Genomic DNA, 22,946 nt, shown 5'->3' on the forward strand with positions numbered 1-22,946 from the left:
CCAATGGAAGTGGGCAATGAAAAGAGGGAAGCTCTAGGAAAGTGCTGACCAGACCTGAGCCAAGCCAACACCAATCCATACTGAGTTGGAGTGCTCCCATTCTGTGATGTTCCCATTGGTATTTCCAAACTGCCCTTACTTTTCCTGGTTAGAAAGACATTCCTCCACACTCCTTCAATGCCCTAGAAATTAAACTACAAAAAAAAAAAAAGAAAGAAAAACAGAAAAGCTTACCTAATTTCAGCATTCGTTCCTGCTGCATAAAACTAATTTTTTTTCCTAAAGGAATTTAATATTATGTTACTAGTTGTCCTGGCCAAGAATCTCTAAAATAACTTGGGCTGATAATTCTACTGTCAGGAAAAAAAAAAAAATCTTGTAATGCATACCAGTCCAATATATAAATATTATTTTATCACTTATTCAATTTCAAAAGGCATATATAAATAAATCTACCATACACATGAGTGTTTTCCTCTGTAAAACTAGGATCACAGAATGACCTAGAAATTTCCAGCTTCTCTCTCACCTTTAAATATCATTATATAAATGCCTAACGGTCTTTCATTCCTTTACCAACCACAGGGCCCCTAATCCTAACACCTCCTCCTCCTTCCCACTAAATTACCAGTGGAAGAATCTGGCACTGCCTTTCAGCTCTGAAAACTACCACAGATCTATTTCAGGACACTGCCTTGTTTGGTTGGCTCCTCCCCCCTCAATCCATGGTAGTAAAAATAACCCAACTCCTTAATTTATAGGTTAAAAAAAAAATTCTACTTTTGAAATGATTCCTTAAAAAGCAACAATAAAAATATACTTTTCATTTGAAAGAAAACCCCAAAAGGCAGCGATCATATAATTTAAGTCACGAATAGGATGTAAATTAAGATTCAGGTTCTATTTTCTGATTCAACTTTAATTTGTAAGAGTTCTTTATAGGTTTTTTGAAATCTACTTTGAGAAGGAAAAAAAGTAGGAATATGTGTTCTTAGAAATTAAAAAGAACATGTCATAATTTCAACTTAAATTATTAACTTTGGATATTTCTCTATGTTGATAATGTACCTAAAAATTCTAATTTATATTGGACAGTAATAACAAAACAACAATGACTAAAAAAAAAAAAAAATAGGCATTCTACTCTTCGGATAAATATCTACCAAACACTACTGCTTATGCTTACTTTCTCTTGTATTAACTGTGAGACTTTTAGATGAGGAACATAATCTGTAGATCTACTATATATCTAACACATGCTAGTGGTATACAATTAGCAAAAGAATCCCTTGAATTAATAAAAGCATAATAAAAAAACTATAATCTCCAAAATAACTATTTCTAAGAGAAGTTAAAATTTTCATGTGCTTTGTACCTTTAGATGCTCACATGGACACTGGGTAAGTGCTAACTAAATACTTTTGTTATTTTTTTATGGTATTACTGAACACATAAAGATTTAATGTAACCATCAAATTCTCTTTTAGAATGGACAGATTTATACAGGAAAAATGAAAGAGATTAAAAAAATTCACCTATCACTATTTTGTGCTACAGTTACCCAGTTTCCTTCTATTTCTATGACCATGCTCAGAGGGTAGGCCAAAGCCAAAATATTAATTTACTCATTTTTCTTTCGACATTGATTGAACAGCTTCTATGTGCCAGCCACTCTTTGCTAAGTATTAAAGATAGAAACATATGAGTTTATTAAGGTTCACACTCTATCAAGGAGGTTGACTTGTAACTATAATATCTTTGCAGCTAGAGGAAAGTATGCACATAATGCAAAACAGTATATACTCACATGAACTGGTCGTCTTGGAGGTCCTAGTTTTAGAACCCTATTCTAGGTGAAATGGTATCATAAAAAGACATTGCTACCATTTCAAAAAAGAAATTAATAAGCCTAACACACTAAGACCTTTCCCATGTTATTTTGCTGTATCATCACATAAATCTTGTAATAATTTTGAGTGTCTTCATCTTACAGATGAAAAGTTAGTTTAAAGCAGTATTTCTCTCATTCAAGATCATATGTTACAAACAACTGAAAGAGCCAGGCTTACAAGACAGGTCTTTTCAACATTCCACTACCCTACATCTGCCTCTCAGACAAAACCTGAGGGAGGTACTAAGTAAACCAGATCATATTATAGACGTTCTAACCCATAATCTGTGTGCACTGCATAATGTTGGAGGTTGTGCAATCACCTCTGGATGGCATGCCAGATAGTGCTAGTGGTTGCTGTAAATAGGGCCTTCGAACACCTGAGTGTGAAAACCTCTGAAGGGCTTCTCACAGTTACAATAAAACCAAAGTGATATTTTTGATAATAGAGAGTACAAACTTAGAGATGAGTATCAGTAGGAACAGTTTTAATTTTTTCTCAATCACTTAATGCCCATTTAATCATCTGGGGTCCTTCGTTCCATCTTCATGACTTATATCTACATACAACAGATCAACACCATTCAGAAGCACTTCTATACTGGGCCCTAAGAGAGATCAACTGGGAATTGTGAAGGATCTATCGAAAGGCATCTGTGAAAAAAATAGGAGGGATGAGAAACAAGAGTAATAAAAACGTATGTACCTGTTTCTTCATCTATCTTGAAAACACCAACACCAGAACCATCTCTAATGGAATATCGGATCTCCCCATCTCTTCCTGTGTCCTCATCATGAGCTGACACTGTCATTACCGATGAGCCAGTAGGGACATCTTCTTTCACTGCACCCTTTTCCACAAAGCTGGAAAACACTGGAGGATGTAAGTTCTCATTCACATCAATTACCTCAATTTCCACATAGCAAGTGGAAGACAGAGAAACTGGCTTTCCTTTGTCTTTGGCCCTCACCGTGAGATTGTACACTTGCTTCTTTTCAAAGTCCAACTGTTGCACAATTCTAACTGCTCCACTGAGTTTATCCACATCAAAGTGTCCTTCTCCATGGTCCATAAGACTGTATCTCACTTGACTAGATTGACCCAAGTCAGGATCGTAGGCTTCTAACCACATGATTATCGTTCCTTCTGGCAGATCCTCTCGAACTTTCACACGGTAATTAGGTGGAATAAACTTGGGTGGGTTGTCATTAACATCTTCTAGTGAGACTTTCAAAAGCACAGTGGAAAACAACTGGGGCTCTTCTTTGGCTTGATCCCTGGCTTCAATCTTTAAGTAATGCACATGCTGTAGTTCACGATCCAAAGGGTGCATAATTTTAACAACACCAGTTGTGCTGTCAATTGAAAACTTATCAGTATCTGTAAGAATAGAGTATGTCACATGTCCATTGGGGCCTAGATCTTTATCAGTAGCTTCAACCTGGATGATTTCACTATTTATCTCTTTGTCTTCACTCACTTCAACAAAATAGCTCTCCTGTAAAAATTCAGGTGGATTATCATTGGCATCCAGAACAATGATATCCAGAAGACGCCAAGCTGCCTTCTGTGGTATACCAAGGTCAAAAACAGTAATATTCAATGTGTATCTGTCTGCTGTTTCACGATCAAGTGGAGATAAGATTTTCAGCATTCCAGTTTCCATGTCAATGATGAAGCAACTATCCTCATTTCCTCCAGAAATAGCATATACCAATTTTCCATTGAAGCCAGAGTCAAGGTCAGTAGCATTCATGAGAATTATGCTGGAACCCACAGGATGGTTTTCCTTTACCTCAATACCAGCTGGAAGAGTACTCCTAAACTGTGGGACATGAGCATTGATGGAGTGAGAATCAAAGAAAATATCCTCGACCTCCCCCTGACCGTGCAACTTATTTGCCTGCAGGAGTTTCTCTGCCAGCATTTTGGCAACACCAGTCTCTTCACACTGCAAGTTTACTGGCTTGCGACTGGCAGCCACAGTTATGTTGATATATAATGGGGTGGCAAAATTTTCTCCATCTGTAGCTGTAATTCTCAAACTGTGAAAAGATACCTTTGCACCTAAACCATCCATGAGTGACTGCTTTAATGACAATACCCCAGAGTTGGGGTTTAAGCCAAACAAATCTAGTTCATTCCCAGCTTCAATCTGATACCGTACCAACTGAAGTTCATCGGCATCTATAGCAGACACGGTAGTTATTTGCTCCCCCACACCTAGATCTCTGGGAATTGTTCCTTCACAATTTATTTTCTCAAACAAAGGTGTGTTGTCATTCAAGTTGTTGAGAGTAATCGTAGCAAGGACTTCAACTTCCCGACGGTATGGCAAGCCCCAGTCTGATGCTCGAATTCTTAAGGTATAAACCCGAGGCATCAGTTCGTAGTCCAGGTTTTCTGAAGTACTCACGGCACCAGTGAAATGATCAATCACAAATGGCACATGATTTAGATTTGCAATACTGTAAGTCACGTATCCATTCTCACCCTCATCAGGGTCTATGGCGCTCACTCTCATGACAGTAGTACCAATGGGTGCGTTCTCATCAAAGGATGCTTTGTACGCTGTCTGGGTAAATTCAGGGGGATTGCTATTTGTACCTAAGACTTTAACCAAGACTTTTGTGGAGGCTTTTCTGTCACTTGTTGTTACTTCAAGTTCAAAATGGGATGTCTGCTGTCTTTTAATTGGTTCTAAAATGGAAATGAGACCAGTGTTGTGATTTAAACTGAATTTAGCTTTTCCAGGTGTACTTTTAAAAATATACCTCAAATGGGGATAACTAGGAATGGCTTTTACCATGACCACAGGTGTATTGGGAGGAGCAAATTCACTTATTTCTGCTCTGTAAATATCCTTTTCAAACCTGACTGGCCCAGCTTTAAAGTGTGGAGAAGTCACATGAATTACTTTTACTGAAGAGAACTGGGGAGGAGTTCCCTTATCTTTAGCCTGTAGAGTCAGATTGTAACCAGAAGGATGACTGTCCCAATCAATGCCATTAATAGCTTTGATTTTATACTCTTTACTTCCTGGAGAGGATCTCACTGTTCTAAACTGTTGAAGGAAGTCACCTGCCACAATGCTTAAAGAAGCAATTTCCCCATTGGCACCCTGATCACAGTCATCCACAGTTACAATTGCATATGTCGGGTCCTTGTCCAGTTCTGATGGTGACAATGTTACTGCTGTTATCACAGGAGCACATTCGTTGGCCTGTTCCACATGAACTGTTAGCTTGGCCATGCTGCTGATACCACTGCTACCATACAACTTCATTCCACGGTCCACAGCAAGGATCTCCAGCTCATAGAGCTGAGTCTCTACGTAATCAAGTCTACCAGTTAAAACTACGGTGCCACTGGTTGGGTGAATAGCAAACATGTCAGTTCGGTCTTTAAAACTGTAATAAAATTCTCCATTGGTTCCTATGTCTGCATCTGTGGCACTGACTCGTGCAATACTGGTCCTTATAGCTGTATTTTCAGGTAGGGAAACACTGTATGAGGTGGGTGAGAACAATGGTCTCAAGTCATTTGTATCCAGCACTTGAACCCTGACCTTTGTTCGGGCTTCAACATTAGTATTTTTTTCAACTGCTTTGACTATCAATGTGTAATGGTCTTTCACTTCTCTGTTAAGAATAGCTGTATTTCCTCCTTTGGTCCTTATTCTTAGAAAGCAAAAATCTCCAAGAATGTACTCCTCAGCTTTGAACAGGTTTTCATTGTCTCCTGAGACAATTTTGTACCTTAATTCCCACAGTGGATTTGTAATGTAAATACCCATCTTCACAGGATGCCCAACATAGGTTTTAGCTGCAGAATTCTCATGCACAGTGACATTGTACTGGAAATGTGTAAACTGTAGAGGAGGAGGATGTTCAAGTCTTTGGCTTCCATCACTGTCTCCAAAATGTTGGAGAAGGAGAAGCAGAAGCAGAAGCAAGGCCAAATGTCTCCCCATTGTTTAACTCTCAGGAACCTAAAATAGAAAAAAAAAATAAGAATTATCACTTTAAGAAATAAGACAAGCAAAAAAAAAATGTAAATTGCTTTAAACCTTATATTAAAGTATCTTTCATCTATTTGAAATATGGATAAACGCAATGGACTGGGATATTATTTTCCTGTTTTTCAGTGGGTATCAATATTCTTTCAAATAAGTATAGAATTACTAAGTTTGATAACAATCTTTTTCTGACTCAAAATCCTATTTTTCATATTTGATAAACCATAATAAACACTGAAGTCTGACAACCATAACAATTAAATTTTATATTTAAAATATTTAAAGTAAACATAAGCAATTGTTAAAGAGAAAGGTGATAAGTATTTTTTACATTTAGTTCATACAAGTAATTGAACGCTAAAAATGCTTGCAAACTTAATGCTACTGGAGTACGGTGAGCATGCAAAGCTTCTAATGACTTAGGGGAAAAAAATCCAACAGTGGCTTTCCGTGATCTTCCATAATGATAGCTGGTAATCCCATTTCAAAATTTATCCTGAAATTATATTATTTCTTTATAAGAATGATTAAGTTCACTCCTACACAAAACAAGGTTTTACTGTCTCATTTAACATATTTAACTATTTAAATGTATTTTTAAATCACATCATCAAGCCGAAGTAATTTCTGAAACACTAACATGAGCACTCAAAAAAGGTGAGTTTACAATCTGAATTCTAGAATTCAGTAGTTAGATATCAATCAGAGTTAGCAAAGCAAATTCTAGAATTCAGTAGTTAGATATCAGTCAGAGTTAGCAAAGCAAATCTCACCAACAGCATCAATATTTTATCACCACTGATGTCAACAACCAGTTGCTCATAATGTCTACAATCTTCAAGACACTGACCTACCTCTTACTCAGGGGGCCCCCATTAAATGACAAGATATACACATACAAAAGCTAACTCAAAGTTCACACAAATGAAGGGTCAAATCAATGTAGCAAGGTGTCAGGAACTGAAAGAGGGTCAGAAGGTGACTTGGGAAGGAAAGAAGGAAATTTATAAGAAAAAGTTGCCTCCAACAAGAAGGTAGGCTAACTCTATTGGGCTGAAACCTGGCCAGAGAAACAGGACAATATTTTCAGATAATATTTTCAATACTTTCAGATAATGGCACTGTTCTATCATGCCAACAAATTCATCTTGTAAATCCATGCAGTTTCACACCCCACCCAGCACTGAATAGAGGACAGCACTGAATCCTTGCAAAGTTAGTTCCAAATTAATATTCACAAATTGTCAGTGCTACCAAAAGTGAAAGAAGCAGACTGGAAGGCTAGTTTACCAGCTAGGCTGAAATAAGCATGGGAACATTAATTTGTAGTATCTGAACTCAGCTACTGCCAACTTTGCCCCATTAGTCATTTCATTAGGAGAAAAAAAAAAAAAAAGACAAGATCTGATATACTTAAAACAATTAGAAGTTTAATTGCTACTGAATCACATTCAAGTTGGGCACCCTAACTTGTTCTTTAGCTATCATGGCCTTCTTCTCAGAGATACAATCAGGAAATTAGATCTCTGGACTCTAGAAGAATTATCATTTCAACACTATTTTTCTCCCAAAACTACATCTAAACACACTTCAATTTGGTCAATGATTCTAATACGCATAGAAATTTGAATATTACAAAATGATCCGGTATTTTTAACAAAAGAAGGAGAAAATTCAATTCAATTCAACCCACAGGTTTTAAGGACCTGCTATCTATCAGACAGCACCAGGCTAGGTACATAAAGATTAGAAAAAGGCAAAGCTCACAATCATAAGACACTTACAAAGTAGGAATAAAAAATGCATATAAAGAAAATGTCTTGAAGAACTCTAACAAAGATAATGTTGAGTACGGTCTTGGTTTAAGGAAACACATTGTTTCAGGAGACATGATTATTATTATACACTTTATAATGAAGTATCATACCAAGATTCTACTGTAAACACTTAAAAATACTTTTGCTTAATTCTACATATAAATCATGCAGCCATCAAAAAGACGGCATTCCATGTGTTGATATGTAAATATGTCCAGATATATCAATAGAAATACTTAGGTGATCCCATTTTAAAAAGGAGAAATGCAGATAAATTGAGTTCACATGTTCCTGGTATACAGATAGATTTAAAAATGAGGGGAAATTGTGGACTGATAAAAAAGAAACTCAGTGGGAATTTCTAGAGAACACAAAGAGGGAATAGGCAGTTAGAGGAATGTATACATTTGCACTTTGTTACTTGAATTTTTAGTGTAAGTATATGTCATCCTTATCATCTACTCACTTCTGTAATTATTTAACTCTTTCAACATATATTGAATGAACACACCTAGACTGAGTCAGGCACAATTCCAAATGCTGGGGACTCAAAAGGGAATCAAGTTACCAAATCCTGATGGAAGACACACTTGCTGGCAAGAGATGGACAAGCAACTAAACCAAGAGTACACTGGACACTGAGGAGAAGTGCCAAGGAGAAAAGCAAAGCAGGGCAAGAAACACTGGTCAGGAATCTGATAGAAAACAGAGAACCCCAAATTCTAAAGGGCCAGAGATCCTCAACCTTAGCATCTGGACATGAGGGGCATATAATTCTTCGATTCTCTGAGACACTGGGATAGTTACCATTATTTCTGGTCTCGACCCACTAAAACCCCATACCATTATCCATCCCAGTTGGGACAACTAAAAGTGCCTACACACTGTCCAAATGTCCAAATGTCCTCTAGGGCTCAAAAATCATCCCTAGAGAAGAAGTAATAGTTTAGAGAAACAACCCAGAGATCATGAAGATTGCTCTCCTCTTCCCCATTGTGCTCCAATGAGAGACAGGAGGTAGAAAGAGAGCAGATCATAAAAGGAAGGTTTTTTTTTTAATAAACTTTTTATTTAAAATTGTTCTAGATTTACAGAGAAGCTGCAATTCCCTGTCTCCCCTGTTAGCACCTCACATTAGTATAATACATTTGTCACAACTAATGAATGACTACTGATACATTATTGATTCAGGTCCATACTTTACTCAGATTTTCTTAAATTTTACCCAATATCCTCTTTCCACCCCAGGATCCTATTCAAACACACATACACACACACACACACACACACACACACACACACATTATATTCAGCAGTCCTCTCTCCTTAGACTCCTCTGAACTATGGTCTCTAAGATTTTCCTTGTTTTTAACAATCTTGATAATTTTGAGAAAAGTACTAATTAGACATTTTGTAGAATATTCCTCAGGCAAAATGAACCTCAATTGAAATTTGTCTGATGGTTTTCTTATGCTTAGACTAGGATTGTGTTTTGAAAAGGATCACCACAAAGGTAACCTGTCGTTTTCATCACAGCAAAGGACGTAATCATCTTATTATTGACACTACATATTGTTCACTTGATTGAGGGGGTGTCTGTTAGGTTTTTCCAGGGTAAAGTTATGCCATTTCCCCCTTTTCTGTACTGTACTCTTTGGAAAGAAATCACTGTATGCATTCATCCCATTCTTAATGGATGGAGAGCTATGCTACCCAAATCACTTAGAATTTGTCCATAAAATTAATTTGTCTGTTGTCCCCTAATTACATATATAGTCAAATCATTTTTTTAAGGACTTTGGATCTGCTACAAATAAAGTGGGAAACTACCAGATGACTGAAAAGTAGAGTGACATGATCTTAACTGAAAGGGTCACTCTGGTATCTTTGAGAAAATATAGGACAGACAGCAAGAGCAAAAGCTGGAGGGAGTCCAGTCAGAGGCTACTGAAATAATGCAGGTGGGTGACCAGGGTGTCTTGACCCAAAAAGGTAATGATGACGATAGGGAGACGCATCCAAATCTGGACCCATATCAGGATTTGCTGATGAACTGGAGAGAAGGGAGAAAAAGAAGTATCAAAGAAGATTCCAAGAATTGTATGATGAGCAAAGAGAGCAGAGCTGCCATGTACCAGAAAGGAAAGACTAATAGAGAAATAGGTTAGAGGGACTAAGATTAGGAGTTCAGTTATGAACAAGATAATTTAGAAATCGCTATGGTTTAAAAGTGGCCCCCAAAGGCCCATATGTAAGACTTGGTGCCCAACCTGTGGTGCTACGGGGAGATGGTAAACCCTTCATGAGATAGGGCCTACTGGAAGGGAGTTAGGTCACTGGAGGTCTTCCCTGAGGAAGTGGACCCCATCCAAGTCCTCCCCACACCCTCTTTGCTTCCCAGCTGCCATGAGGTGAACCAGGCCTACTCTACCACCATAATGTACTGTGCTGCCACAGGCTCAAAGCACTGAATGAAACCTGCTAAACCATGAGTCAAAATAAACCTTTTCTCCTTCTAAGCTGATAATCTCAGATACTGAGTCACAGCAACAGAGAGCTGACTAACACAGAACAGCCTACAGGTTATCCAAATAAGGGTTTTCAGCAGACAGACAGAGAAGCAGGCAAAGTCCAGCTGGAGGCTTTAGAGTGTCAGGATACAAATGATAGTATCTAAAACAAGGAAATGGAATGAGAGGACAGACCAGGAGAACACAGAGGAAACAAAAAGGAAAACCAAGATGGAGCCTTGTTGCTCCCCAAGATCTGAGAAGAGGAGGAAGAACCAGCAAAGAGAGAGCAGAAGTAGTTAAGGGAACCAAGAAACAGTGGTGTAATGAAGACAATAATAAATCTTTCTGAGCATTTGAATCTACCATCAGAACTTAGAAAGGACCCATAAATCCTGGCTGGTGCCATACTGCCCTCACCACCACTGCTGAAAGGACCTGGGTCACCTCCCCTCCCAAGTCATAGGCTCAACATATAAAATTGCTGCAGCTGTCCTCTCCCAAGTTACTCAGTCTAATCACTGTCCCTGCCAACACCCAGTGGGACCCCTAAACACAAAAATCACCTTCCACAACCCACCCAACATAGTTCTCATAAGTCAAATCACAGTTGGGTAAACTTTCTGAGGCACATTCATAACTGAGGCTTTCTACAACCCTGAATTTATTCTGTAAACTTGGCTAACAGAATACCACTGTAATTTGAGTAAATTATTACATACAATCTCCTGATCAGAAAAAAAAAAAATTACTTTTTTGGGAGATATTATTAACCCTACAGTAATATAAGCAACAACTGTAAACTTGGGTTTCACTAGAAAAGACCATGATCAAAATTATGGCTGTTATTCTATGCAAAACAAATAGTAAAGCTAAGAGTGGGAGATACCAATATCATTTCATCTGAAAAGTACATTATTACCTAGAGTTCATGCTTATGAAAATTAAACTCTGAAAACCATTTTTGCCCAAGGCTACACTTGGTTATTTGGAAGGTGATCATTCCACTTGCACTAGTAATTTAAGATTTCTAAAATACGTTTTCCGAAGTGAAAAACAAAGAATGTTTACTTAGTTCAGTCTTAAAGAGCCCTCAGGTCCAATGCTTAAATATCTTCAGTATAGATTTCTGAAGATCCATTAATACAGGAAGAAAGATGATTTTTCTGGTAAAAATAAGATATTAATATCCTCATATTTCTTCATTAGAGAAATTCTCGTGTTAAGTGCTCCAGTCAATTACTGTGGATGCATATTCTTCACAAAACAACAGACTCTGTACTGAGAATATAAATGCGTATATACACATTTAAATCTTAAGTTTAAGACTTAGACATGTTTAATACGCTTCAAAGACAGGGCAGTAGGTAGGATTCAGCATTACACATATCTAGGTTTGTCAAAAATCAGTACATTTATTAATGAGAGAGTACCATTCTTACATGCACAGGTAGTCATTTTAGTCCTCTATACATTAGGAAAACATTATTAAACTTTTCATTCACATAAGATAAAAATATACAAAAATGTTGAAGAATTTTGGGTTCTCCCTCATTGTGTTCTATTCCATATTTTCATTACATCAACATCAATGAGGATGTCACTAGAATTTAACTTGGAATTGAGAGCTTAATGTTCAATTTAGTGTCACATTTTTTTTTCTTTTTTCCTTTGGTGCTAGGGATGAGCCCAAGGTTTCACAAATGATAAGCACACATGCTACCACAGAGTTACACTTATTGCCATTTTCAAAGAACTTTTTAAAGAACTGTAAACTGCAAAGATAAACACATTTTCAAAGCAATGTCACAAAATTGTCAAAAGAAAATAAAAAGTAAATGATTTGCTTGAAATTTTTTTTGTATCAAATAAAATGTTCAGTGATTTCCAAAATCCTTTCAACAGAAGTAAAAAAATTATGTTACCAAAAAGTCTACTTGTTACTCGGCTATTATCTATTTATAGTTTCCAGAAACATTTGTAGGGGAAGCAAAAATCAAAATTAAACCTTCTAATAAATTATAAATGCAGACAGTACTTTTAAGAGCTTTCTGAAAAACTAATGAGTAGACCCCATTTATTTTCTAGGTGAATACTAATCTTTTAAACCCATACTAATAGAATTTTCAGTAAAAATGAGAGGAAGCTATGACTCTAAAAACTGAACAGTACTGAGCTATACTTTAGGCTTGGCATATATCACTTCATTACTTCTGATAACTCCATTTATATGTTGTTGTTGTGGGTTTTTGTTTTTGTTTTTTTTTTTTTTTGGTTGTAGATGGACACAATACCTGTATTTTATTTATTTATCTTTATGTGGTGCTGAGGATCAAACCTAGAACCTCACACATGCTTGGCAAGTGCTCTACCGTGCTCTTCCACTGAGCCACAATCACAGCCCCTTACGTGCTGTTTTGATTGGAGCTATAATAAGTCTGTGACTCTAAGATTTAAGTATTTTATTCACATGATTACCTGAGAAACTGGTCTTCAAACTCCTGATACGGACAGTACAGAGCTACAAAATCTGACTTTATCAGAACTTAAAACATCTGCATTTACATGATTTAATTAATCTCAAAGTTTTAAAAGTGTTTGCACCTGTAAGATAGTAAAACATTTTTCAATAACCTCTAAAAGCTAATTGACCTACTACTATATGAGCCTACAGAACATTTCCATTAGTAATATGAAGACCATTGTTTCTAGTTGTTCTGTGCTACTGTGACATTAAAAAACTAATAGTAAAAGTCAAGATGACGGCTGCACCTAGGTTTTTGGCTGGGTGAGGCACACCTGTGCTGTACCTCTTTTCTTCCTCTCTTCACAACTGGAGATGTGTTCAGTGTATATTACCTATCCTCCAATCACTGCATGCACATTCCAGGACAAACTTGGCCACCAAGAAGCTCAATATTCTACTTATTGTGATTTAAGTTCATCTCACCTCATGTATTTTTCTCTGCAAAAAGAAATAATTTTTAAATGTTGTTTTAAAAGGGTGGCCTTTGATTAATACCGGCTACTTTTCCAAAATAGGAAGGTTTTATTATAGGTCAAATTATGCTCTCTGTGTTCTTAGAAACCCACACAAGCATTTCACTAAATAGTGGATCATGAATGTGAATGTTCCATGCATGCAGAAGTTCATCAGGCAGAAAGTCTCTCATCCTCCTTCCTCTCCTTAAAATATTGTTGCCTATTCTCTTCTCCTCACACCTCAGAAGGGATGGGGGCCCATCCTACCCATAAACAGATATTCTTACTGCCATAAAAATTCTGTTTCTTCTTCAGCTCTTCTCCCCTAAATTATCTCAGAAACTCAAACATGGTCAACAACCCCTTCCCTGTGGCTATCACCTTTTGCTGAGTCTACAAACAGATTCATCCCTACTTACAATACACAACTCTCAACCTGCATTTCCTTTAAATTATTTTTTTCCCCTCTCATACTGGCAAAGCTCTAAAGAACAAAACAAAACAAAAATAAAGTGGTTTCTCTGTGTCACCTTGACCTCCTAACAGAACTCTTCTAAAAACCCTCACCTGCTCCACACAAATCCTTCAGATCCTTCTTGGCAAATAAAGTAACTTCTTCTGGCATCACAAGCTGATGTCCAATCCAATGATCATTTCTCAGTGCTCATCTTCTCTGATTTAATGTCACATTTGATGCTACTCACCCCTATCCCCAGCAATCCTGTGTCCTTTTTATTGTCAAACTACCTAAAAAACAAAGTCAATCCATAACATGTAAAGAACAAGACTCTACACCTTCCTGATTCTATTTAATACTCTTCTGTACATGTACTGCCTCGTTCACCTTAAAGTCTGGTATTACACGCTTGTGACTTTCAACTCTTCCCATATGTGCATATATTATCACCCTTAAAGATATCATCCACTCCACCTCAATCATGGAAAACGATGACTGAACCCCATATTTAATCCCTAACCTCTCAAGTGCCTTAGACCACTTTTCCTGAAAAACCATCAGACCTAAGCCTGTTTTCCACTCATTCTCCATAGCAAAATAGTAGCATTTTCACTTTATTTTCCTATTTCAGTGAGTAGTTTTACCAATTCCTCAACTCATTCAACTTGGCGACCAAAAAACAAAAATCAAATAGAGAAGAAGGGACTGGGAAACAATACCTGAAATCTAGCACCAACTTTGTCTCTAATCAACCATCTGAATTCAAGGAATTACCTCTGTGGACTCCATTTCTTTGACAAATTAGAAATTGGATAAAATTTTTATAGGCTTCTACCCTCCCCACATATTCCCTTTTTCCCCACCACCTCAAATCCAGGATTTCTATAATCTCTTTTTCCTGCCTGCCAAAATTCCATTTCTAAAGAGTGATCTAGATTTTGAGACTTTCTACTTCCTCAATTTCTCAAAACTGTTCCCTTCAGACAGGCACAGTGACTGAATCCCAGGGACTCAGGATACTGAGGCAAGAGAATCCTAAATTCAAGGCTAGCCTCAGAAAATTGAAGAGACTCTCATCAACTTACAAATTTTTTGTCTCAAAGTAAAAAAATAAGGACTGGAGATGTGACTCAGTGGGAAAGCTCCCTGGGTTCAAGCTCAAGTACAAAAAAACAAAAACAAAACAAAACAAAAAAAAGTTCCCTTCCATTTCTGTTACTATTTTCTGGTTCACAGGTGCACTTGTTCTTAGGCATAGTGTTTTTAACACTTTTTTGGCATTCTGCCTATTCAAATTTCTTTGTGATTGTATTCACTAGTTTGAAAATAATATTTCTGCTTAAGTATACTTATCTTAACCTGTATTAAAGACTTTCAATAATCTGACCTCTATCTTTCCTAATCTGATTTCATTATTATTAATTCCTATTTCAAATCAAAACAGTAATATTAACCAGGAGGCTTGCAACAAGGTGAAACACCAAGCTGTCCTGAGCCAATGACAACACCCAGAGTTGAGGCTCAACTAATTCAACATCTACACCTCTTCCCTTCTGAAAAATAACGCAAACAAATTTATTTTATTTTTCCTGTACTCCACTTTTCACATACATCTTTATCTTCACTTTCAATGTTTCCTTCTTTTCCTCTAGCCTCAATCCTTATTAGGAAAACAATCCTCCAGATCTTTATTTAATAATCAATCTAAATCATTACCATAGGTTCTTCAATGTTCTACCTAGACAAAGAAAAAGATACATCATAAATCAAAAGAAAATAGGATTAAAAATGTACTGATAATAAACTAACCAAGCATTCCCCTATAGACAGCATGACGCTCTTAGTACTCTCTTTCCTCCATTCATCACATTACAGTCAAGTCACACCATCCTATCTATAACTTGCTTTGCACATGCCATTTGCTTTCCTTGAACTATTCCCTCCTAATCCACTCTTCCCTCATAACTCATCCTTTCCTGTATCTGCCTAATTCCAGATCTCCAGCTTGCTAAAATGTTTTGATGGACTGTCCTGACCCAAATGGATCTCTTGTAACATTGATTTTGATGTTTAATATCCTTCTCCCTCAGTGGACTGCAATCTCTGTTAAGGGGAAGAAACCTAACTTGTTCACCACTGTATACTGCATTTAGCCCAAAATTTGGAACAGAGAGGATCCATAGCTATTGGACTGGTAAGTGGATAGATGGATTAAGATTAAGAACAGGCAAGATTAATAAAAGGCAAGACTAAATAGGGGAGGGGAGACAAGGAGGGTCAATATGAAAAAAAAATAATACATCCATTACTCTCAATAAGAAATCCAGGCACAATCACCAAGCCAGTAACAACACTGCAAATGGCCCTGCAGATGGCTCTAGATTCCAAGAGCCCAAAAAGAGGTCACTATCCACATCAAAATGCTTCAAATTTGGCTACAGGTAATGCCAGATGGGTGCCTGTACGATAGACCTTATCATGAAGCTCTATGCTTTTAATAGTCTCTGAAAGATAAAGATGACTAATTTTCTTAGAGGCTTAAAAAGATATATAATTACTTTATGGACTTCTCCTCCTATACAATGAACCTTGGAATTAAGCAAGAATTTAGATAATATTTAAATCTGAGACTTTCAGAAAGGAAGACTTTAAAAAAAAACATAAAAACGTGCTATATACAATATATATTTTATGTATTTCTAATTTGAATACATTTTTAAGTTTAATGCTCCTCTTAGATATGAAAGGAGAAAATAGCAATTTTCCAATATTAAATGTCTACCACCCATTTTTAAAACTCCTTTCCAGAATAAATGGATAATCCAACACTTGCAAAATGAACAACTGAGGCCAGAAGACAGAACTTGGTTTCATCTCTACATTATCTGCTCAAAAGAACACTTTCCCACTGTAGATTCCCACTCACAAAGATTAAAATGCACAGTAAGCCTTATGGCTTCTATTAAATCAGGAGATACTTTCGGCCACAAATTGGGCCATTGAGATAGTATTTAATGCAGTAATAGTGTTTTAATCTGATTTGGCTCCTTATTGATTCTATGTAAAATCAGACATATTTCCATGAAAAACAGGTGGTAGCAGACTTCTGAGGATTTAAACAAAGTCTTTAAGATGCGTCCCATTTTTAAAATTTGAAGAAAATTACTACTTCTTAGGTGGCTCTAGAGCTAACCCTAAAGACATACATACACTAGAATGGCAAGGACCCAGCGAAGTGAAAATAGTATTAATTTGCACCACAACTTTTAACATGGATCTAAATGATTTACTACCATGATGAGAACCCAACAGACACTTTTAGTGACAAATTAAAAAGATACAAATAAGGGGCTGGGGATATGGCTCAGCAGTCAAGAGCTTGCCTAGTATGTGTGAGGCCCCAGTTCAAACCCCAGCACTTACAAAAAAATTTTTAAAAATACAGGTGGCCAAAATGATTTTTATGAAGTCCTGTCTTACTTACTTCCACAGTGACAAAGAATTTGGCTCTTCTAAGATGTTAATTTTTCCAGAAATAGATATACAAATGCAAGTTTTAATCAAAACTTAACATTGAGCTTGTTAAACAACACATTTGACATAACAATCAACTGTTGTTTTTTACAACTACATAATATTTGAAGTGTTTTTACATCATAAACCTTGTAATACATAACAAGGTAAAAGGGATAATTCTAATTGTGGAATCAGATCTGTCCTCCTAAGACACAAAGACAAATAACCAAAATTAAGCTATATAACTAGGGTACCTGAGTACCTGTAACAACTAAATGTGTCAGATAACAAAACCTAAACTCTTCCAATGAACGACACAACCATTGCCTATTTTCAACACCCGCCAAGTATCTTCTTAAACTATTCTATACTGAATAGATGATGCACTAGGAATCTGCTTTTGGAAAAGGTAAGTAAGTAATTGAAGGTTGATGCACCTCTTACGATTTGTAAGGCACTGTTATTTAAAAAAAAAAAAAGAAAAGGAAAAAACTCTCCTCTACCAGTCACCATGGAGTTAACAAAAGCCACTTAATGAAACCATAGTCCAAACACATGCAAAAAAAAAAAAATTAACTGCATAAAAAATATTTATGAGTTTATTTTCCTAATACATACAATTGCATCCTTGTTTCCAAAGCTCTGCAATTCAGATTACTGGGTTCATTTAAAAAAAAAAAAAAATCTTATGAGAAAGTTACCTTCCTAAAAGAAAGCACCTTACTAAGAAGTACTGAAGAGCCAGAATCTCTTTAATAAAAATCTTACAAGTTTCTCTTCCAGAGAACATAGAAACAACTGACAAACCGCATACTTTACATTTAGTCTCGCAGTGTAGCAACCGCAAGTCTTCAATCTGCATTCAACCAGTTGCACCTAAACCTCAGGGCAGCACTCCTACAGGGCACAAAACATCTAAGACAACTCTGCGACTCCATTTCAAAGACCCCACTCTCCGCGACCGGCCTTCCTTTCATCTCACCTACGTAGTAAATGTTTCATAAACTGGAAGAGATCAGTCAATCCAGGAGCCGGCAGGAGTGTTACCTGCAAGGAGAAGCGGAGCGGTGCAAGGTGTTCCGGGCTGGGGTCAGCAGCGCTCACCCTCGGCCGCCCGGAGCCAGCGCAACGAGGCCGCCGCGATGTCCAGCAATGGCTCCCCGGGCCAGACCCCGCGCTCAGGGCCCGCCGCCGGCTCGCTGCAGCACCAGACCCAGTAATTACCATGCCGTTCACGTCGCCAATTACCACCCCCAAGCCACTCCGCCTCCGCATCCTCCCAAGCCGCCGAAAACCGGGCGCCAGGACTGAACTTTCCAGGGGGAAAGAAGAGGACTCAACTCCTTACCACCTTCCAGCCGGGCTCTTTCTTTCTTCCAATTTACTGGGATACCGGGAAGAGCAGACTCCTGAGCTGGACAGCCTCAAGAAGGCACCCACCTAACAGCCTGCCCGAGGAGGGAACAAGTTGCATGCCCGCCGGGCACAGACGCTCCAGCCCGACACCCGCAGCCGCAGAGCGGCGCTGCGCCCTCACCTACTTTCCAAACTTTTCTCCCCTCAAACTTACTGCAAAGTTGGCCCCAACTGGCAACAGCACTCCCGGGGCACGCACCTCGTCGCCTCAGCGCGCCCCCGAGCGGGGAGCGGGTCTGCCGGGGACCTCACTGGGTCCGCACGTCCGCATGGCGCTGGCAGCCGGCTCCACCACTCGCCGCCTGCGCTGCCGGCACCGAGTAGTCCAGCTCAGTCCGGTGCCTCAGGAACTCCGCATGGAGGATATCCCTCCGCCTGCGGCCACGCCTGCCTGCGCCGGCGCTCGTTTCTCCAGCGCGGAAACTCTAGCTGACTTTCTGCGGCGGCGGGACTCAGAGCCCACGGGTCCTGGGCAACAACAATCTGCCCGAGGTCAAAAGAAACCTTGAACCTACAAAGGCCAGCTCTGTGCAGGGCTAAGAGCAAGCACCGGGGCTAGCGAGGAACAGCTTTGGGCTTGTTCTAATGCCGTTAGTTATGGCCAGCACGCAGATGCTGGTGAAAATATGCAATGTTCCCCTTTAGGAAAGGGGAAACATTCGCTTGGCTTAGAAAAAGAAAAAAAGCTAAGACATGAGGGCAAGGTCCCCTACGCGTCCCTCAGCCTGTTTTAGAACTTTCAGGAAATTCCTGAATCTGCATTTGAATGCCTGGGTTCTGGGTCTGCGTCTGTTTGGTGGAATAAACTACTACAGGTCACAAAAGGAATGTAGTTAAGATAGGAATCTACTTCCTCCTGAAACCTAAGCTAAGTCCGAGGGGAAAGGAGGTATTTCCTCCGCGACCTCTAAGTGCAGAACTAGTTAGACCCCAGAACCTTCCGGGTCTGGCAGCTAACCCCAACGCCAGCCTCTCCGAGCACCAACAACAACACCCCCCCCCCCCACCCCTCGCCAACTCCCCGTCTGCGGACAAAAGGCAGCCAAGTCACCTCGTGCACTCTCTCCCTCCGATAGTTCCGCAAACTGCATCCAGTCTAACAACTACAAGTTCCCCAGGGAGAAAAGGGAGCCCCCGACGCCGGCGCCAAACGCCCCCACGCTGGTAACTCTCTTGCGGGGGGAGCGCCCAGTCTCTGAGTCCCAGGGCTGAAAGCCCATCCCTGCACCCACAGATCTCCAAACCGGCTTAGCGCAACTGAGACTCAGCCGAAACCCTGAGCGTTCAGAAGCGTTGAGACGCAGCCCAGGGAAGAGAGCGAACTTGACCTCGGAAAGTTTCTGGGGCTTCAACATTTTCACACTGTGTGGACCTAGAGATCTGATTTTCCTGGGACCGGTGGAGGGAGCTACAGGGGGAATGACGAGACAGATTATGGACGAAAGAGTCCAGTGTTAGAACACTGTTTCCTTGGTTCAAAGTTAATATCACTTCCTAAGCCATCTTAAATAAGATGACTGAAAAAAATAATGGTGTCTAGCATGTTATGATGGGGAAGAAAAAATAATGCCTACAGAATGGGGGTGTGGGTTCACAGCCCCATATTCGCTGATCACTATTTAGAATACACATAAATTCACATACTCAGTAAACACCACCATCCAAAGACTTGTTTGGCCACCGCCACAATTGCGCAAAGTGCTACTGGTGTTACAGGTCAATTTCATACATGGAACACCTCGAAAGTGAATGACCTGATCTCCAAGCTCAACCGGTTTGCGCCCCTTGCTGAATTCTCAGAAAAATACCACCACACAACAACGCCAGCCGTTCAGGGCTTGGGGGACGGAGAGCCTGGTGTAGTACCATGAGGGAAAAGGAAGAATAGAAAAAGTACAAAAATACCATTCCGTAACATAAAATTACACGATTTTATGAATGGCATAAAAGAATCCTGGAGAAAATTGTTATCTATTACTAAATAATAGGCTTACTAGAACTAAACATTAATCTGAGAATCCAGGCTCACCTAGAAATCTAATTGCCTGGAAGAAGTTGCACTTCGTCGCCACGGGATCCACAGAGAGAGATTCAGACTCTGGTGCTGCCAGGATTTTACTGATCCTTTAGCCCCTACATAACGAAATGGAGATGACTTTTCGGCCAATGTCGAATTACCTTCACATAAAAGAAAAATGTGATTCAAGTTCCACATGTGTCCTTTATAAAGAATCAACCCGATCCCCCAGAGACTCATGGAAATTAAGGGGAAGGGGGCAGTTCCCAATACTAAAAACCTTTCCTCCAGGACTGCCTTTGAATCTAGTTCACCCCGGCTGATTTTGGGAAATTTACCGCCCGTTTGGGTGGTAAATTAAGGCTGCTGAAGCAGTGGCGACTTAGCTCGCGTCCAAGTCCCTGGAGTGCTCCGCAGTCACAGGTCCAAGTTCGCCTTCCGCGCGGAATCCGGCAAGGAGTGCGCTTTGCCGGGTGTCCGGACTAGAGGGCGCTGCGCCACTGCAGATCATGCGGTCCCCGATGCCCCCTCCCAGGGCACCATTTCTAGAATAAGTTACGTTCGAAATAACGTACAAACGGCATCGCTTCTCAAGTTCTTTTGAACAGTGCTCTGTATGTATTTTTTGAGTTCCAAAAGCTATGCACACAGATCTTTCATTCCCAAGCCCTGCACAACCAGATTGTTGTGCAGTTCCTTGAGCGGAGAGCCTGCGAGATGCACGCATATCCAGCATTCTCTTGGAGCCAAACAGCCCACGTTATTTCATTTACCTTTAAACTTAAAAAAAAAAAAAGCATGTATTAAACAAAGGACTTACCACTCTAGTCCAGTCCTCGGTGCTCCGCTTTGCGCTCCCAGGCAGTTGGGTAATTCGCACGCGGTTTGGATATTGTTAAGAGCCGTGTTTGAAGTACCAACTTTGCCTCTCTTGGATCTTCAGCATATCCCCAACCAGAGTGCGATCCGCCCGCGCTGCTGGGACCCAGGTGGCCGCATCTCCAGAGGCTTCCGACCAGGGGGAAACTTGAGCACCAAAAGGAGACGAAAAGAGAATGCGCGAGCGCTGGAGAGAGCAGGAGAGAAGCCAAGTTTGTCAGGACATGTCCAGGCAGCCAGCCGCCTAGTTGAGGAGTTGCGGCCGGGAGCTGCGGCGGATCGCAGTCTCTTTTCCCCACTCCCTCCCTCTTGGAGGAACTGGGGGAGGGGAGATGACGTCAGCGCCCCGCCTCGCCCCCAGCTCTCCAGTGAGCTAGGGGTTCTCTGACTGGGTCTGCCTCCCCGGCAGTTGCGGCTGCCAGTGCCGTGGCTGCTGAGGACCCCCTGCTGCAGCGGTCTCTGTGGTTAGAGCCGTCCCCTCGGTGAAATGTCTGCACTTCACCCTGCCTAGTCGCGCTCGCGTTCCTCTCACTCAGCACCTGAGCGGCCCCCCGGACCCTCTGCGCGCACCTCTGGGGCTGACAAACCCGCTCCGGCAGCGTTTCCCACGCCTCGGACTGCAGGTGATGCTCTTCCTCTTCTGCAGCTGAAATTCGTCGCGACGTGTCGCTTGCTCGGTTTTTGCAGGGTGGAAGCATGAACCGTCTCTGCAGACTGGACTGGACGACTTGTACTTTATACTCCTCCAACTTCTGGATGTGATATGTTAAATACTTTTTGTGCTCTAGAGCTGTTTGTGGTCTTTGTGTTGAAAATCACATCGTCGTATTTTAATTTTTAAATCCTTTCCAAATGCTCCTACATCTTTAGACCATGCTCTGAAGCATAGAAGGTTCCGAGAGTGGGAGGAAGAGATGGGAGGAGCCAAATTTTTAATGCGTTTTACTAGTCATCCGTAGTGATAGGGGCTAGTACACCAATCAATCAATCGTTTACTCCTCGTAACAATACAGATTTAGATAAACGCAAACCCCATTGAAGTTTAATTTGTAAATTAATGCGTCGCTTTTATGGAAGCTTTGAAAAAAAATTTAATGCTAGTGAAGTACCAAAATACATCTCCTGAACAGCATATAGTTCTGAGGAAGCCATTTCTGTAAATTGACAATGTCCCTAAAAGATTGACATTAAAATTTGAAAAGCCCTAGAAAGGGGGGAGGGCCTGGAGGGGTGTTCTATCAATTCATTTATATCCGTTCGTGTAAATCTATTGGCCAGTTTATCTAACGGTTCTTTGTGACAGGTAAAGAGCTAAACCCTGAGGATACAGGCAACAAGGCAAGGGGTTGAAATAGGAGAGAAAAACATTAAGTAAGCGAAGGAAGCATTTGGTGTGGTTAGTCTTGAGGAAGTCATGTAACTGCTCTAAGTTTCTACATCCT

The 22,946-nt window shown here is 39.9% G+C and overlaps 1 protein-coding gene across 2 annotated transcripts in view; it reads right to left on the reverse strand.

The window, feature by feature from the left end:
* Nucleotides 1–21,545, reverse strand: part of Fat1 (FAT atypical cadherin 1) — a 124,614-nt gene extending 103,069 nt beyond the window's left edge. For both annotated transcript variants that reach the window (XM_076853740.1, XM_076853739.1), the window contains exons 1-2: nucleotides 21,446–21,545; nucleotides 2,598–5,883 (exon numbers count right to left, since the gene is read on the reverse strand). In XM_076853740.1, the coding sequence (XP_076709855.1) occupies nucleotides 2,598–5,865 (3,268 nt within the window). In that variant the 5' untranslated portion in view covers nucleotides 5,866–5,883; nucleotides 21,446–21,545. The remainder of the gene's footprint in view (nucleotides 1–2,597; nucleotides 5,884–21,445) is intronic.
* Between the last annotated feature and the right edge of the window lie 1,401 nt (nucleotides 21,546–22,946).

The sequence above is a fragment of the Callospermophilus lateralis genome, chromosome 4 (assembly GCF_048772815.1).
Source record: "Callospermophilus lateralis isolate mCalLat2 chromosome 4, mCalLat2.hap1, whole genome shotgun sequence".
Classification (NCBI taxonomy): domain Eukaryota; kingdom Metazoa; phylum Chordata; class Mammalia; order Rodentia; family Sciuridae; genus Callospermophilus; species Callospermophilus lateralis.